Source organism: Microtus pennsylvanicus, chromosome 7, assembly GCF_037038515.1.
Source record: "Microtus pennsylvanicus isolate mMicPen1 chromosome 7, mMicPen1.hap1, whole genome shotgun sequence".
Taxonomy (NCBI): domain Eukaryota; kingdom Metazoa; phylum Chordata; class Mammalia; order Rodentia; family Cricetidae; genus Microtus; species Microtus pennsylvanicus.
The window spans coordinates 110,914,888-110,930,071 of record NC_134585.1 but is presented as its reverse complement, the minus strand read 5'-3'; the positions used below and the strand labels follow the sequence as shown (position 1 = coordinate 110,930,071).

Here is a 15,184-nt window from a genome sequence, read left to right as displayed (position 1 = left end):
CTTTCTGTCACAGTGTTCAATACAACAACATAAAAATAACTAATACGCTTGCAAAAATGCTAGAAGGAAATAAGCTGATTTTAAATTCCTCACCTTTCAGATCATATAAGGTAAGGGTCCTACCCTTTCCAACAAAGCCTTCCCAGATTAAGATATATATGAGTTTCAAATAATTTATCTGTCTATTGATTATGATGAACTGTTCTTTATACATTCCTGTTATGGCTGTTTTCAGGATAGCCATTTCAAATTGCTCTCTAATGTGTCTGAAAGACTGATTTATTTGATGAATAACATTACAGAAAACTTGACAGGGCTCAGTTGCGAGCACTTCTGAGTTAGACTGACATGCTTACAAATTATTTTTCTGCTTGTTCTTTTTGTTTTTTCAGTCAAAACTGACCAAAGGTATACTAACATTAACAGTCAAAGACAAGACAATGGCTGGCAACCGTCTGGCTAGCTTTACCTATTGGGCTTATATTTGTTGTCCTCTTCTTCATCGGTATCACTACGGATAGTGATGACGCTCACAGGAGGGCTGGGGGTATCTGGAATGATGATTGGCTGGTGCTGATCTTGGACAGGGACGAGAGAATTGTAAGAAGATGTGGTACGCAGAGGACTGCTGCCAACCAGAGAATAAACTTGGGGAGGCAGAACTTCCAGAGAGGATCTGTAGAGAAAGTTCACAAGTTCAGACTATTTGGTCCTTGCTCCCACCCACCCAACTTTGCATCTTTTCCTTTGACTTTCTAATTGCTTTCTGATTCTTTTTTTTTTATCTAATCATTACAACTAACAATTAATTAATTAATGAAAAATTAATGATTCTGGCTAGTGTTTCCAAAGAAACACTAGCAAAATATAAAAGAATTTACATTTTTATGAATCTTTGTCTCCAGGTTAAGTTGCTTGCACCAAGCCTGATGACCTGAGTTCAATGCAGGAACTGATATGGTAGGAGAGAACTGACTTTGTCCTCTGACCTACAGACACCTGCCAAGGCATGTGCATTGCACTCATGATCACACACCCCATCACACGTACAAACAAGAAAAGTAACAAAAAAAGAAAACAATATAAAGTGACAGCAGAGAGGAAGCATGAGCATACTGAGGACACACCTGCACAGATGAAGGGGTCACTTGCTTCATACCCAAAACACCTACACTGTAACACCCTGAATGCTGGACAATCTAACTCTCAAAGTCTTAACCATAAGCTAACACGGACTTACTTGGATGAGGCTGGAGCAGACTGCTTATTCTTCTTTGAAGGGAGGGAACTAGATTGTTGTTGTCTGACAACATGGGCAACACCAACATTCAGAGGCTGAGCAGTGGCCAACGTCACATGGTTAGTTAGCAAAGAAGGCTGCTGCATGATAGTGCTGTACTGGTTGCCATGAGAGTGGGCATTCCTGTACCAACATAAAGAAACAGAAGAGTGACTCTCCAAACCTCAGAGTCCAGGGGGCAAACGGGTATGAGAGAGGAAGAGATTGAGCACAGCTGTGTTTTACTTTTATGACCAGCCACTGGGATTTTAAGGCTTTAAGATCTCACTATGTTCTCTCTAGTCACTTAAGGCTTTGTTTAAAAGAGAAGTAAATGATTCCTGACCACAGAACCTCACTTTCATATATTCCAAATTTCCTTATAAGTCCTTTTCTAGACTAATGAGTCCTTTTCTCAAAGAATTTCAAATATAAAATTTTCCCTAATTTTTCTTTCCAGTCTCTTCACATCAAGTATCCCTACTCCACAGGCTCCTACCCATACACATTTCCCAGAGAAAGAGAGAGTGCTTGCCTCCAGTCTGCTAGCTGCTGGCTACTCCCCATGGCCTCTGGAATCACTGCTGTAGGCTGGACAGAGTTATGTAGAGCCACGCCAGGCAACTGCTGCCAAGTTGAAGGTAGGAGAATTTGCTGTGTTCCTCCAGGCCAGGCTTGCTGAAAGGAAACACACATACAAAGGTCCAGACTTGACTCATTCTTAGCTTTTGATTTTGTTTTTCAGATGAAAGAAAAATTTGTATCTTAAAAAAAAGTTTGTAGACTGTTAACTTGCAGAGATAAAAAAGAAAGACAGTACAGAGGGCTTACTCATGGCTGCAAGAGTTGTGGGAAGAGAAGAAGTCAATTGCTCTCCTTTGGCTGTCCCCATAACCTGACCAGCAGGGCACTAACAAACAAGGGTCCCTGCAATATGAGTCTCTGTGTGTCGAGAAAAGGAAGCTGAAGGCTCAGGTATACCCTGGTGAATAAAAGCCTCTAAAATACATCCTTTAGAAAGAGTTAAGGGGACTCTCTTGAGATTGAAAAATAGAAATTTCAAAACTTGAAGGCCAATCAGATAAGACACCAGATCAATTCAACCCTTAAAATATAGGGCAGAATTGCTCCCTTTATCAGAAGGGTGGAAAATGCAGCAGACATGGATGACCAAATACCAAATCCCTTGGTAAATAAGCTTCTGCTGGCAAAAGAGCTAACAACATTATTTATAGTCATATGATAGAATTAAAAATTAAGTCAATGAGCAAATACTTTTTAAAATAATTTTTAAAGCACCACATTATTCTTAAAAGTTGCCAAAAATCTCTGAAAAAAATATATAACAGATTTGGAAGTTTCTTTTTTAAACCTGAGTTCAGTAGTTCAATTATCTACTAGGGTACATATGGTTCTATTTCATGAATTTCAAATTGAAAGGCTATCCAAACAATTTTAAAAATATTTCTGCAAGTAACAGATCCACCTGTTATAAATACTGGTTCCAAACAAGAAGCCCTCTGAGCAGAGAAACTGCAAACACGTCTGCTACCATACGTAGAATTTAAAACGAAACAGAACAGAACAGAAAACAAGAGAAGATGTTAAGTCACACCATGCGTCTTTCCAAAGCCAACACCTGCACGAGACAAAGCATGTAGTTTAATACAAAGCAAGAAATAACATTCCAATGTGAGGCAGAAATCTGGCGTTCCAAGCGACGAACTGTTTTGACAGAGGAAAAACAAAAATATGCAAAGCTTAACAAATGGCTAGAGCAAACTTAAAGAGAGCAGCAAAGGTGAAGGGTCAACTGACATTTCCAATCTCAAAACTACAGGTGTGCAAGTTAAAATGTGGACCAGCCACGCTGGAATTATATCTGACTCCCTAGCACTTGGGTTCTATGCATATGAGAAACAATCCACAGGTGACAAAGACTTTTAAACTGAAAACCAAACAAGTTCCATCCACGTATGTTTCTGTGTTTTCATTCATGAATACTTGAGAGATAACAAAAGAAATTTAAATCCACTGTGAAAGTAAGAAATACAAGGAATTCAATAGTATCATTTGGCTTGGAGAGGCTTACCTAATTGTACATTTCAAATAATGAAATGCTGGATTTAAAATAAACAATTCTAACTTGCCCAAATAAACCAAAACCAAACACACTTCAAAGCAAGCCATATTTGTTTGTCCAGATCTGAGCTGGACTCACCTACAATTGCAGCGATCAACACTGCCTTCTCCCTCAGGACTTCCAATAACAAAGATACTGTATTGGCAAGTTTGTCAGCCATATTTCCTTCTTTGTATTAGAATTTATTTGTAAAATATTTTCTAAAAAACATTCCTATAAATAAGTTCATCTTTTAATTTTGACCAACAATATAATCTAAGTGTATTTTAAAGGGAATATCTTTAAATGGAAGATAAAAGGTACCACTGATCATGAATGCCAAAAGTACTATCTTCAGTCAGTCACAGACAGAAGTTAGTGTTAATGAGAAAGCAATACCTTAAGACCATTTTAAACATTTCTATATATACAGAAATTTTAGAAGATTAAGATAACAAAAGGGGGGCAGCTAGCGGTAGGGAGTTCAAAGTTTGGCATCTGGATACCTGTGGCAGGGCCAAATGGAAGGCCATGTTCTTCAATCTCAAGGGCCAAGGATAAGAAAGGCAGAAAGGTGAGAGTATTAAAGCTCTCCTGAGGCTACACAGAGAGCTTTAACCACACTAGGCTGATCCTCAGAGTCAAACAGGGCTTCAGCAAATGTTGGGGAGGAAGTAATGAGACATTAAAGATGTAGCAAGAACACAGCCACAAGATGGCACATGCTTCCATGCCCTCTGCAAAGACTACGCTAGTTTGTTTGTTTAAATGAGAAAACCAGAACAGAACAAAAACAAACAGGAAAAAAAATTAAAAAGAAAGAAACCAAAGAAACTCCGTTAGTAACACAATCAAGCGAGGGAATTACCAGTACAGCAGCAGTCTGTTCAACCAGCGCCGGCCGGCCGGCTGCGCAGCTCAGGGTAAAGGGCACCGCGTACTGCGGTGTGATGGTGGCTACTTGAGGGTGGAGAGTTGCTACCATTAGTGGTGTACAGCTTCCCTGAAATGTAGATCAGGCAGGTGAGTGAAATAAGCACCGAGGCAGCTTATCTGGATTCAGAAGGGTTCTCACTCCCCCCAAGTTATTACTGACCATGAACTAATTTCATGGCACCTAAAACACACACCAAACACAACTTTTCCTTTTCAGCTGTGAATGGCTTTGGCCCATTATGTCAAAAGTCAATGGTATCAGGTAGAAAAAGTATAGGACTCTTTGTTGGACCAGATTCAGAGCATCCAATCTGTAAAACATAGGCATTTCATTTATGAAGAAATCTTCCTCCTACTCACACAATAAGTTTGGGATTTCAGAATTTCTTGTATATCACAGGCCACAAACACTAACATATAGAATTCAAAGTATAACATTGTATACCATACAAAAACTTCATGATTTTGTCTGTGACCTTAGTTTCTCAATCATCTGGCAAAACAACATTTTAAAGTTTTTCTACTAAACTCATAAAATGAAGGATTATATTTGACGAAGTAGCCAGATGTGACCTAGCCTTAACTCTTAGAAAATTCTAAAACTAAACATAAAAGGACACCAAAGGAAAGGATGAAACCCTAATTTTACAGCAAAAAAAAAAAAAAAAAAAAAGCATGTGTACTACCTTAACCATTTCTCAAGATATAAAATGTCACCTCTGCAAGTCTAAGGAGGTAATAGAAGAGCCACAAAAGACAGGAATAAGTAATCTGTTCTATTATAGATGTTTCATTTTAAGACCTCTGAATCATGTACAAGAAAGATTTTATACTCAAAGCAAATATTTTTTTTTCAGGATAAAATATCTGATTCTCAATAGTGCTTCAGCAATATTGAGCATGTTGTTCTGGCTTTTACCTGAGTTAGTACTCCTGACTGTATCTGTAGTGGCTGAGCAGCAGGCGCCTGGGGTACAATGGGCACAGCATTATCCATCCTCACAGGGAATCCAGAATGTTTTGTTGTTGCTTGCAGCCCAGCTGGTGGGAAAAACATTATATTTAGGTTGCTTCGCTGGGTCTAAGAATACTATTGGTGGGTAGTCATTGGGGGTACTTTTAGCTTTTTTCTATTGCTCAGGTTTTCATTCTAGACACTTAAGACAAAGCCCTTCATTCACATAAATCATTAAGAAAAGGAGGCTCTATTCCCTTCAGGGTTAACTTAGTGCAAAGGCATTTCATATAGGGAAGGTGGTTTAAGGGAATATAAAGTCTTAATGTTACAAAATGATTACATCCCCATTATCAGTACAGGCAAAAGCCGAACAATCTCCACTCTAAGTCACATTTATCTCTCAGTCACTAGGCAAGTGGGTGAGGAAGAAAGTGCTTTTAAGACTGTAATCTATCAAAAACAGAATTGAACATAACTCAGTAATTTATAACCTATTATCCTCTTGTGTAAAGAATCTTTTCCTCCTCAAAAAAAAATACAACCTAGTTCAAAAATTAGTAACATGTTATATCTAAAGATAAGAGTAAAGTCAACAGAAAATGAAGAAATTATACAAAAGTAAGAGGCATGTTAGCTTATAGAAATCCACTTCTTATTCTAAAAACCTGTTCTTGTTGGCAGCTTCCTCATCCAACTCTTTGACAGTTCAGGGGCAGCTGGGAAAGTGAACCTACTTCTGGAAAACACTCCCTGTGTCTTACTTATCTCAATTTATTATGATTTGGCATAAATATCAAATGGCTCCTATAAATGGCAATGTCTTGAGCTGGGGAAAAGGGCCAACAACACAGTTCTTTCTGTCGAGACTGAAGAGCCCAGAAGATCTCTTATGCCCTACCCTCCTATCAGCACTCTCACTACAGACTCTAAGTTTCTGTCATGCCTCCTGTCTACTAATGCATGCGGTTCTGCTAAGTGAAGACATAAACATTTCAATTAGAAGATGCTAAAACTAATAGCAATCTTAATCTCTCTGCATCTTTGCCCACTCCTACTCAGCAATGTCTTCTTATGCAGCCCTGACTAACTGCAACGCTATGATCTTACTGTTTCAATCTTCCAAATGCTGGGATTACAGTTGTGTGCCTACCATGCCTGGCCTTACTGTTGCTTTAACTTTACTCTAGAAGTGTCAAGTGAGCATAATTTATAGAGCATAATGCTGCTATTTTCAGTCAGTCTTCGAATTTTCTGTGTGAGTAATTTAGTAACAAATTTTGATTAAGAAAAAAGCATTCTAGGAATGTTAAGAGAGGGACTAGTAAAAGCAAATTTAAAACTGCTGAAAAAATGCTTTCTTAAAAAATGCTACTTATATAGAAACAACTAATAAAGATATTAAAATTTAACAGTTGTCAGCCATGCTGCCTTATGCATTATCTAACAGGAAAGCTAAGCCATGCAAAACTCTAGTGCATGACCAACTCCACGCAGTGTTGTAAGAGCTTTCCAAACATGTAGGGACTGAGGCAAACTTTGGGAGGAGATGCTCACTACAGTAACTCCTCTATGGCTCCGGAGTGATAAAGTGAAGGGGAAATTACAGACTAGTTACCACTGGGCAAAGTATGAACACTCGTCAACTTAACAGTATGGGAAGTGATTTACAGTACTGAGCTATACATGCTTGATTGCTCCATTTACTCACACTGAGGCCATTTTGTAAGAGAGAAATGTGAACAAGCTGAAGTAGAGGACTACTGGGTAGAAATCAGCACAGAGCAGAAGCTGGCAAGTCACCAACAACTATCTGGCAGTATGGAATATTTCAACGCGTATGTGATGAACCCCACTGCCTAGGTTTCAAACTGTCTACCATAAATGACTACAACACTTTGGTCATAAGAAGGTTTCATCATTTATACATTGGGGTGATATTACCCACCTCCTAGAGCCAAATATACATAAGGATGAACTGCTAACTGCAGGACTGCTTGGCATATGTAATAATGTATTTCAGGTATCACCATCACTACCTTATTTGTATGCTCCCTCTGGTCCAAACATTTAAAATCTGCTCTATTTTATAGTTTCCTTAAGTTATCTAGAGCTTATATTTATCCCCTAAAGCTTATATTTATCAAATTATACCCACACTCCCCCTCTATTGCTTTAGTTTACATCTTATTCTATTAAAAAAAAACATTCAAGAGTTCTTTTATCTAAGAATCATCTGAGAAGCAGCAGAGGATCTCAGGATCTCATATTTGAGTGCTGTTCCTGCAGAATTTACTTTGGAGTATGTGGGAGAAGGGGTGGCTAATTTGCTAGGTTCTACAGAAGCATCAGTTTGTGACAGCCCAAAGTATAGAATTACTCCTATAAGGTACATATAGAAAATAATTTGGTAAGTTAGGCTAAATTTGCATTTACGGATTGCGAATCTGCTCCTCCGCTCTCCCTGTGGTCTCTCCCTGGTTTACATCGCTATCGCTCTCCTGGCCTCCCGGTAAGCTCTCAGTCTCCCCCAGCCCCTCATTTCCTTCCGCTTGCTCCGACTCTGTCAGAAACCAAACAAACAAAAGTCATAATCAATATTTAACTGAAGTAAAAAGATAAAAATGCTATCTGCTTCTATATAAAAAGCTCTGAGAAGTCTAGATCCTAGTTCATTCTCACAGTGATACCAAGTTTTTCTTTCTCTTTTTTTCAAAATTAGTGTTTTGATTTGCATACATGTGAACAGCATCCTCATACACAGGTCGTGATACTTTTCTCTCATTCGTTCTCTCCATGGTCCTATTCCTCCCCACTCCCCCTGCAAGTTTCCCTTCTGCTTTCCAATTACATATACTCCATTACCCTTCTTTATTTCCCACCTCCCCTAAGATCTCTTCTCCCCACCACCATCCCTTTTCTAATTTCAAGACCTACAAACAAACCCATAAATACACTCACATGGAGAGAGGTGGGGTGAGGACAGGCGGGTGTTAGATCTAGGGTCCGCACAGAGAAAACGTGTTTGTTGTCTCCGTCTAGCTTGTTTCCTATTTGTACTTTGACTTTTTTTTTTGGAAGATGCCATCTTCCTATACTGCCTGGATGGCTCCACAATCTTCCTGTCGGATTTAGAGGTGTGAGCCACTACACTGGCCTGACAGACTTTTAAGGGAAAGCCAAGTGTGTTGTCAGAAAAGACTCAAAATAATTTAGCCTTCCAAATAGCTTACCAAAACAATCAACACACATTTCCCATATTTTAGGGAGGGGGTGGGAAGGAATTGAGCAGACTGGAGTAGAAAATAATAATGAAAACATAAGAAAGCATGGGAATGTGAATATTAATCTTATTGGAATGGGAGTCTGAAGACTATGAGTCAGGCTGAAGCAGATGTCTTAATGCCTTCCCCACAAGAACTTCAGCTTGCTTGTAGAATTTCACTTCAAAAATAACAGTCTGTATTACTGAATGAATTTTTTAGTTTCTATATTCTTAACTGTTTATATCCTATAATGAAATAATATTTTATTTTAGTTTAAAATAGAATGAAGCTAGATTCAATACATAACAATTCTGATTTTGGCAATTTAAAGATGCACATATTCTACATACTAAGACATATATATACTTCTACAGGTAAATGGTATTTTGCTTCAGTGGGCATAAACACATTATGAGGGAATTAAGTTAAGGAAACACAAACAGCCCCTCTAATCCATCAGGCAATATTATTAATTAGAGAAAAATCAATGTAAAGGGGAAATTACTTTGTGACAGCTCCCAATTCCAGCTTTCTTCATCATCAGAGTTTAAACTTGTCAAAAAGCAGAGCTAAACAACTAGACCTGCCTACAGCGGGAAAGTCCAAAGTCCTACTAAGTAAGAAGAGGAGTGAGTTCCCACACTTACTCTGGAAAGCAGGTGGACACACTATAAATGTTTGTTGGAACGGATCTGTCTGAGTACAGATCTGGGTGGTTCCAGGTTGTAAAGAAACACCTTGCTGGGCAACTCCAGGAACTGGTGCAGCAGACGATGGGTACAAAGCTGATTGGTAGTTTAGCAGTGAGACATCTGAATTAGCCAGAGAAAGAGTAGCAGCTGCTGCAGTAGAACTGGAAGCTAGAACACTGGCCTAAAAATAAAATAGAATAAAATAAAATTATATACATACATCAGTATAAGATGGAGATAAACAATAGCCATTAATTAATTAGTTAATTAATTAATTAAAAAAACTTTAGAGGCTGGGTCTTGGTAGCCGAGGCTGGCACCAAACTCTTTATGCATTCAAGAGTGGCATATGAACTCCTGATCCTTTTCTCTCCACCTCCTGAGTGTGGGACCACCAGACTTGCTTTATGCAATGCTGGGGATATAACAGAGGGGCTTTATGCATGTTGACAAGCACTCTGCCAACTGCGTTCTATCCCTAGCCTCAAAAAAGAAACTTGGAACAAAGGATTTGTTTGTTTATTTTATATTTTTGTTCTCTGAGACAAGGTCTTCCTGTGTAGTCCTGGATGGCCTGGAATTCATCATGCAGATCAAGCTGGCCTGAAACTCACAAAGACCTGTCTACCTTTAACAGGGATTAAAGGTATGCACCACTATATTCGGTGTTTTTTGTTTTGTTTTAATTTATGTATTGCACCATATGCAAGCAAAGTCTGAGGAAAATTTAAGGGAGACTTGGAGCTCTTCTTCTACTATAAGGGTTCTGGGGATCAAACTCAGGGTGTCAAACTTGGCAGCAAGCACCTTGCTAACCCAGAACAAAACTTTAGCTATCTTTGAAATAACTCTCAGCCGGACAGTGGTGGTGTGTGCCTTTAATCCCAGTACTTGGGCGGCAGAGGCAGGTTTTTCTCTCCTCGAAAAACCCTGTCTTGATATAGATGGATGGATGGATGGATGGATGGAAGGAAGGAAGGAAGGAAGGAAGGAAGGAAGGAAGGAAGGAAGGCTACTTAAGAAAATTTCCAGGCCTGGGAATACACAGTCAATACTACAGTGCTTGCCTAGCAAACAAGAGGTCTGAGTTTCAAGCTCCAGAACAAAACAGGTAATAATAGAGAAATACTACAAAGGTGAGTAAGCACAAGGAGTGGCAAGTGGTTACTCTTAGATGCTAGACTGGTTTTAACTATATAAAACTCAGCTACTTCTGCACAAAATTTGCTTCATAGGAAATTCCAAAGTAGACCAAACTAAGAAACGGAGAAGCTTTCGTCTTTATAAACAACAAAAGACTAAGTGCTCACTGGCAAGCAACAATACCACCCTTTTAAGATTATTATTCAAAGAACCCTTGAAAAAAGTAAACTCCTATTGGAAAGAGTGGGTTATCTGATTAAACTTAGTAAAATAGCAGCAAAGTAACTCAATATGCAGAGCCCATATATGCAAAGACCTGAGGGTATGGAGAAGCTGTAGTTAAATGCTATCAGCACATGACTGACAAGGACGTCAGTCTAGTTGGATGTTTGTTACATTTGCCAAATAGAAATTTCTTTTTTCTTCAATAGAGGAGACTGAATCTCGGAACCGACCTTCATTGTTATTGAATGTGTGCGTGCATAGTAATACTTGTAGTGTGGGTATGTGGGTTCCACTGTCTGAGGAAACTTTTGGGAATCAGTTTTCTCCTTCAACTGTGAATATCATGTTGAAACAGAGGTCACAGGCTTGCATGGCAAGTACTTTTACCTGCTGAGCCAACTTGCTCAGGCCCTCAAATAGAAAATGCTTAAGAAGTAACAAAACAAAACAAAACAACAAAAACAAAAAAACAACCCAAGGACCGGTCTCTTTGCCTTACTGCCTTCTGCCCTATTTCGGCTTGAGCTCCCCAGTCATTCCCTGAGTACCTGATTGTGCACTGTGTTGAGCTGGTTGCTGAAGCTCATGGTTAGATTTGTGCTTGTATTTGGAGCAACATGTGTAGTGAAGGGACTCTTGATCTGACTCACTGTGTCATACATGTGTACCCTCCGCTTGCAGATCTCCATGTTCTGGAAACAAGACTTAACACTGAAAAAGATTAAAAAATGATTGAAAGAATGCTAAAATTTACATAACAAAAAACTCAAGACAAACATGGAACAAAGTATTTCTTACAAATATTTTCAAGAAAAAAAAAGGCTTTTTATGGTAACAAGAAGAAAAATAAAGACTTCTCTTTAAGTCACACAACTTTTCAGTAAGAAAGAAAAGCATCAGTGAACCAAATACACAGGCCAAAGTTACAGCCAACTTGATAGCTCCCCATATAGAATGGCAGTTAAACCAAGAGCCACACACATCATGGCAAAAGTCCCCAGATGGTACCATACTCACTGGTTACTGTGTGGAAAATCCAGAAGGTGAGTCATTGTCACAAACTGGTGGTTCAGAGTTTTCAGAGGAGTGATTCTCTTATCCGCATCAATCGTCAGCATTTTCTTTAAGAGATCAATGTATTCTCTCCGATCTGCCTTCTCTGCCAACATGTCTGTTCCCTCTAAGTCCGTAGACATATTTACCTTCCAAAGAAAATTAGAAACATATTCCTTCACTTAAGTTTAATAGTAGATTAAAGATTTACTGTGTCTGCTTTTCTCTCCAAAACAAGAGAAAATAGATATTTAATACTAGCATTTCAGAAAAGAGAAACCTGGGGAAATGAAGTTTGATTACAGAATGATAATTTCCTCAGGCAGAAACTCCTCTGCGTGGGGGGTACAACACAGCCAAGTTAATTCATGATATTAAAATTATTGCTTAAAATAATTAAGCAAAAAATTACAATACAAGTTTCTATCATTAAAGAGATTAAATGGCACAGTACAAAGTGTTTAAATTTGGAACATAATAAGCATTCTCAGTAACTGTAAGCTCTTATGCAATTTTTATTTTGGTATAGAAAATGGGACAAGAAAGAAACCTTTATAAATATTACTTTAAAATAACGGCATGAAACAAGACCCAGTGAGCAAAAGCAAGGGAAAAACAGACACAGGCTGACAATGCTTGGGCCTATTTTAGAGCCTTAAGATTTTGGAATATTGATAGCCAGGTAGTAGTGGTGCGTGCCTTTAATCCGAGCACTCGTGAGGCAGAGGCAGATGAATCTCTGTAAATTTGAAGCCAGCCTGGTCTACAGAGCAAGTTCCAGGACAGCCAGGACTTTTACACAGAGAAACCCTATCTTAAAAACCAAAAAGATTTGGAATACTTGCACAGACTTTACTAGTTGAACAATCCTGACACTAAAACCCCAAATAAAATCCAAAATATGGACATTTTTAGTATTACTTGGTACACAAAGAGCTTCAGATCTGAGAATATTGTTTTAGTTCGGTGTATTTGGGCTACAGAAGCTCAATCAAGTATCTTTAAAGTATGTACTACTAGGATTCAAATGTTCTTTTAACACGTAGCAAAATGTTAGCATGTATAATCCTCAGACATGTGTCTCTGACTGAAGCACCACACCAGTCCCGCCTTTCTAGGCTTGCCACACCACACTTACCTGAGCCATGTCGTCTAAGCAGTTAAAAATGTACTTCCGGGCTTCTTTTGACTTTATCCCAGTCTCTAATTCATGTTCTTCAGGTGTCTATAAAACACGGATTTTTAAAAAACTCTACATTATTTTCACATTTTTCTTTTAATCTGAAGGCAGAATACAAAGAGATTGTATTGTTGCCTTGTCAACTACAGATGGCAAAGATAGAACCTGAGCGTCCTACAGTGGAGAGACAGAGCCCTTTCAACAGTGCGAAACAAGCGTGGCAGCAGTGACGCCACACAGCGCTACAGTCAGGTGACTGGGATGTAACCATTTCCTCTTACAGATTCTTGGACATGGACACAGACCCCAGTACTGTTTAACAGGCTCAGAGGCAGAGTGTCAGGAGGTTAATTGATTTCTTACACTAAAGGAGAAAGTTCAGTATTAAAAACAGACTCTTATTTCAGGAAAATCTCTAAGGCCTGAATGTGAACGTTAGAAATAAGGTTGTCTCACTGTGCTGGTGATCTCCCTGTGACAGTCATTATGTTTCTCTAGCTCCCACGCTTACTGAGCATGAGTCTTTGCACCCTCAACTGCCAATCCTAAATACGCAGAACAATCTCAAACAGCTGAACTGGCTCATTATCTTTGTGATTTTCACACATGCATAAGGCATAATAGATGTAATAAAATCATTTTCCAAAGGATTTTTCCTACAAATATACCCCCTTCCCACACTTTCCTTCCTCTAAGTCAAGAAATTATTAACTAAAACCTAATTTTAAAGTTGTAAGGAAGACATACCTTAAGCCTCCACAGTGGGTACCCCAAATTAGGATCTCTGTTGAAGAACCTGGTTGTTTTAGTTCCAGCACTGAGAAGATATTCAGCTGGCAGGCCTTGTGTTTGTGAAATATATCGAATCTGGAAAAATCAAAACCATCAAACATCAATTTCAAGTGGAAAAATGTATCAAAAGCTTTTACACTGAAATCAACTCTAGCCAGAACAGCCAGTGTTCTTAACCTCTAAGCCATCTATCTCTCCAGCTCTAGATTTTGATATTTGTATACCAATGTTCACAGAAGCATTACTCACAATAGGCAAAAAAAGTAACCATGTATATTGCTACTAACAGATAAACAAAAGGTGGTATATACACAATGGAACATCATTTAGCCAAAAAAGTGATGTTCTGATACAAGTAAAATAAGTCTAATCACAGAGCTCCACACTTTCTATGTGATGAATATTTATGACATACCAGAGAGGGCAAATTTACATAGAGAAAAAAAATATCTTAGTATTTGTGTAGAGGTAAGAGGAATCGAGGAGTTTGGAGGAAAATAGGCATCGAGACTAGGTGTTATTATAGAACGACAGAATGTTCTAAAATTGGTAACTATTGTGCATTCCTGTAAACATACTAAAAACCCATCCATCTGTACACTTCAAATGGTTGATGTGTGTAGCATGTGAATTCTAACTCTATAAAGTTATTTTTATAAAAACAAACAAACAAACAAAAAACCTTAGCTGGACCCTATTGCATGAATCCTTTATTATTACCCAGATGCACCAAGATAAACTAGCCCCAGTCCTGCTCCCCAGTAGCACCCTATTTACTCAACACAGGCAAACCACTTCTCCTATCACCCATCAGCATATTACACAGACATTTCCAAAGGACCATATCCTTTTTCTTTACAAAAAAAGCTCTGATGGCTATATCAGCTTCTAAAGCCAATTGTACTTGCTTCTAGAAAATTTACACTGATCTGTTGCTAAGCTTGAATGAGTACAATTGAATAGCTGGACTAAGAACTGCATTCCTGGAGGCTGTGATTGGTTGGAGCAGAATCCATGAGTCCCCTCAAGTTTTATAAAGACAACGTGTGTGTTGTCCGTGTACTACTACGTGTACTATGATACCACGCCTGTAGCATAACACCTGCACTACAGGACCATTTGCGGCTGGAGCTTTAAACACATATGAAACAAGAATGCCAAGAATGCCCCCTTTATTGTGTTCCAGGGCAGCTTATATAAGGATCCTTAATGGATAGCCATACCCAACCCAAACCCACCAGAAACCACTCCCCTGCCATCAGGAATTCCTGAAGGTCTCGTGCTAAGAGCAGCTGCAAACATAGGAAAACAAGTTGTTTTGCTCAGAGCAGCTGCAAGCAAAACAAGTTGTTTACAAGAAATTCAGGGTCTGGGGGTCCATAGCCCCCAACATGTGTGTATATTTCAAGGGTGAGGAGCTAAGCTTCATTAGCCTCTCAGAAGGGTCCAGGAAGGACTAAGAACTGAGATCAATGCTCTGGTACAATCCCAATTATGGACTTGCATCATATCCTATCCCTCATACTTTTTTCTTCTAAATT

General features: G+C 38.7%; 1 protein-coding gene across 3 annotated transcripts in view; it reads right to left on the bottom strand.

Moving 5' to 3' along the window:
• Hipk1 (homeodomain interacting protein kinase 1) overlaps positions 1-15,184 on the bottom strand; it is a 50,367-nt gene that overhangs the window by 10,089 nt on the left and 25,094 nt on the right. For 2 of the 3 annotated variants that reach the window (XM_075981741.1, XM_075981742.1), the window contains exons 4-13: positions 13,599-13,718; positions 12,810-12,896; positions 11,636-11,820; positions 11,167-11,329; positions 9,206-9,431; positions 5,257-5,378; positions 4,270-4,404; positions 1,815-1,957; positions 1,241-1,423; positions 470-676 (exon numbers count right to left, since the gene is read on the bottom strand). In XM_075981741.1, the coding sequence (XP_075837856.1) occupies positions 470-676; positions 1,241-1,423; positions 1,815-1,957; positions 4,270-4,404; positions 5,257-5,378; positions 9,206-9,431; positions 11,167-11,329; positions 11,636-11,820; positions 12,810-12,896; positions 13,599-13,718 (1,571 nt within the window). The remainder of the gene's footprint in view (positions 1-469; positions 677-1,240; positions 1,424-1,814; positions 1,958-4,269; positions 4,405-5,256; positions 5,379-9,205; positions 9,432-11,166; positions 11,330-11,635; positions 11,821-12,809; positions 12,897-13,598; positions 13,719-15,184) is intronic. The other variant, XM_075981740.1, reaches the window with a different exon arrangement.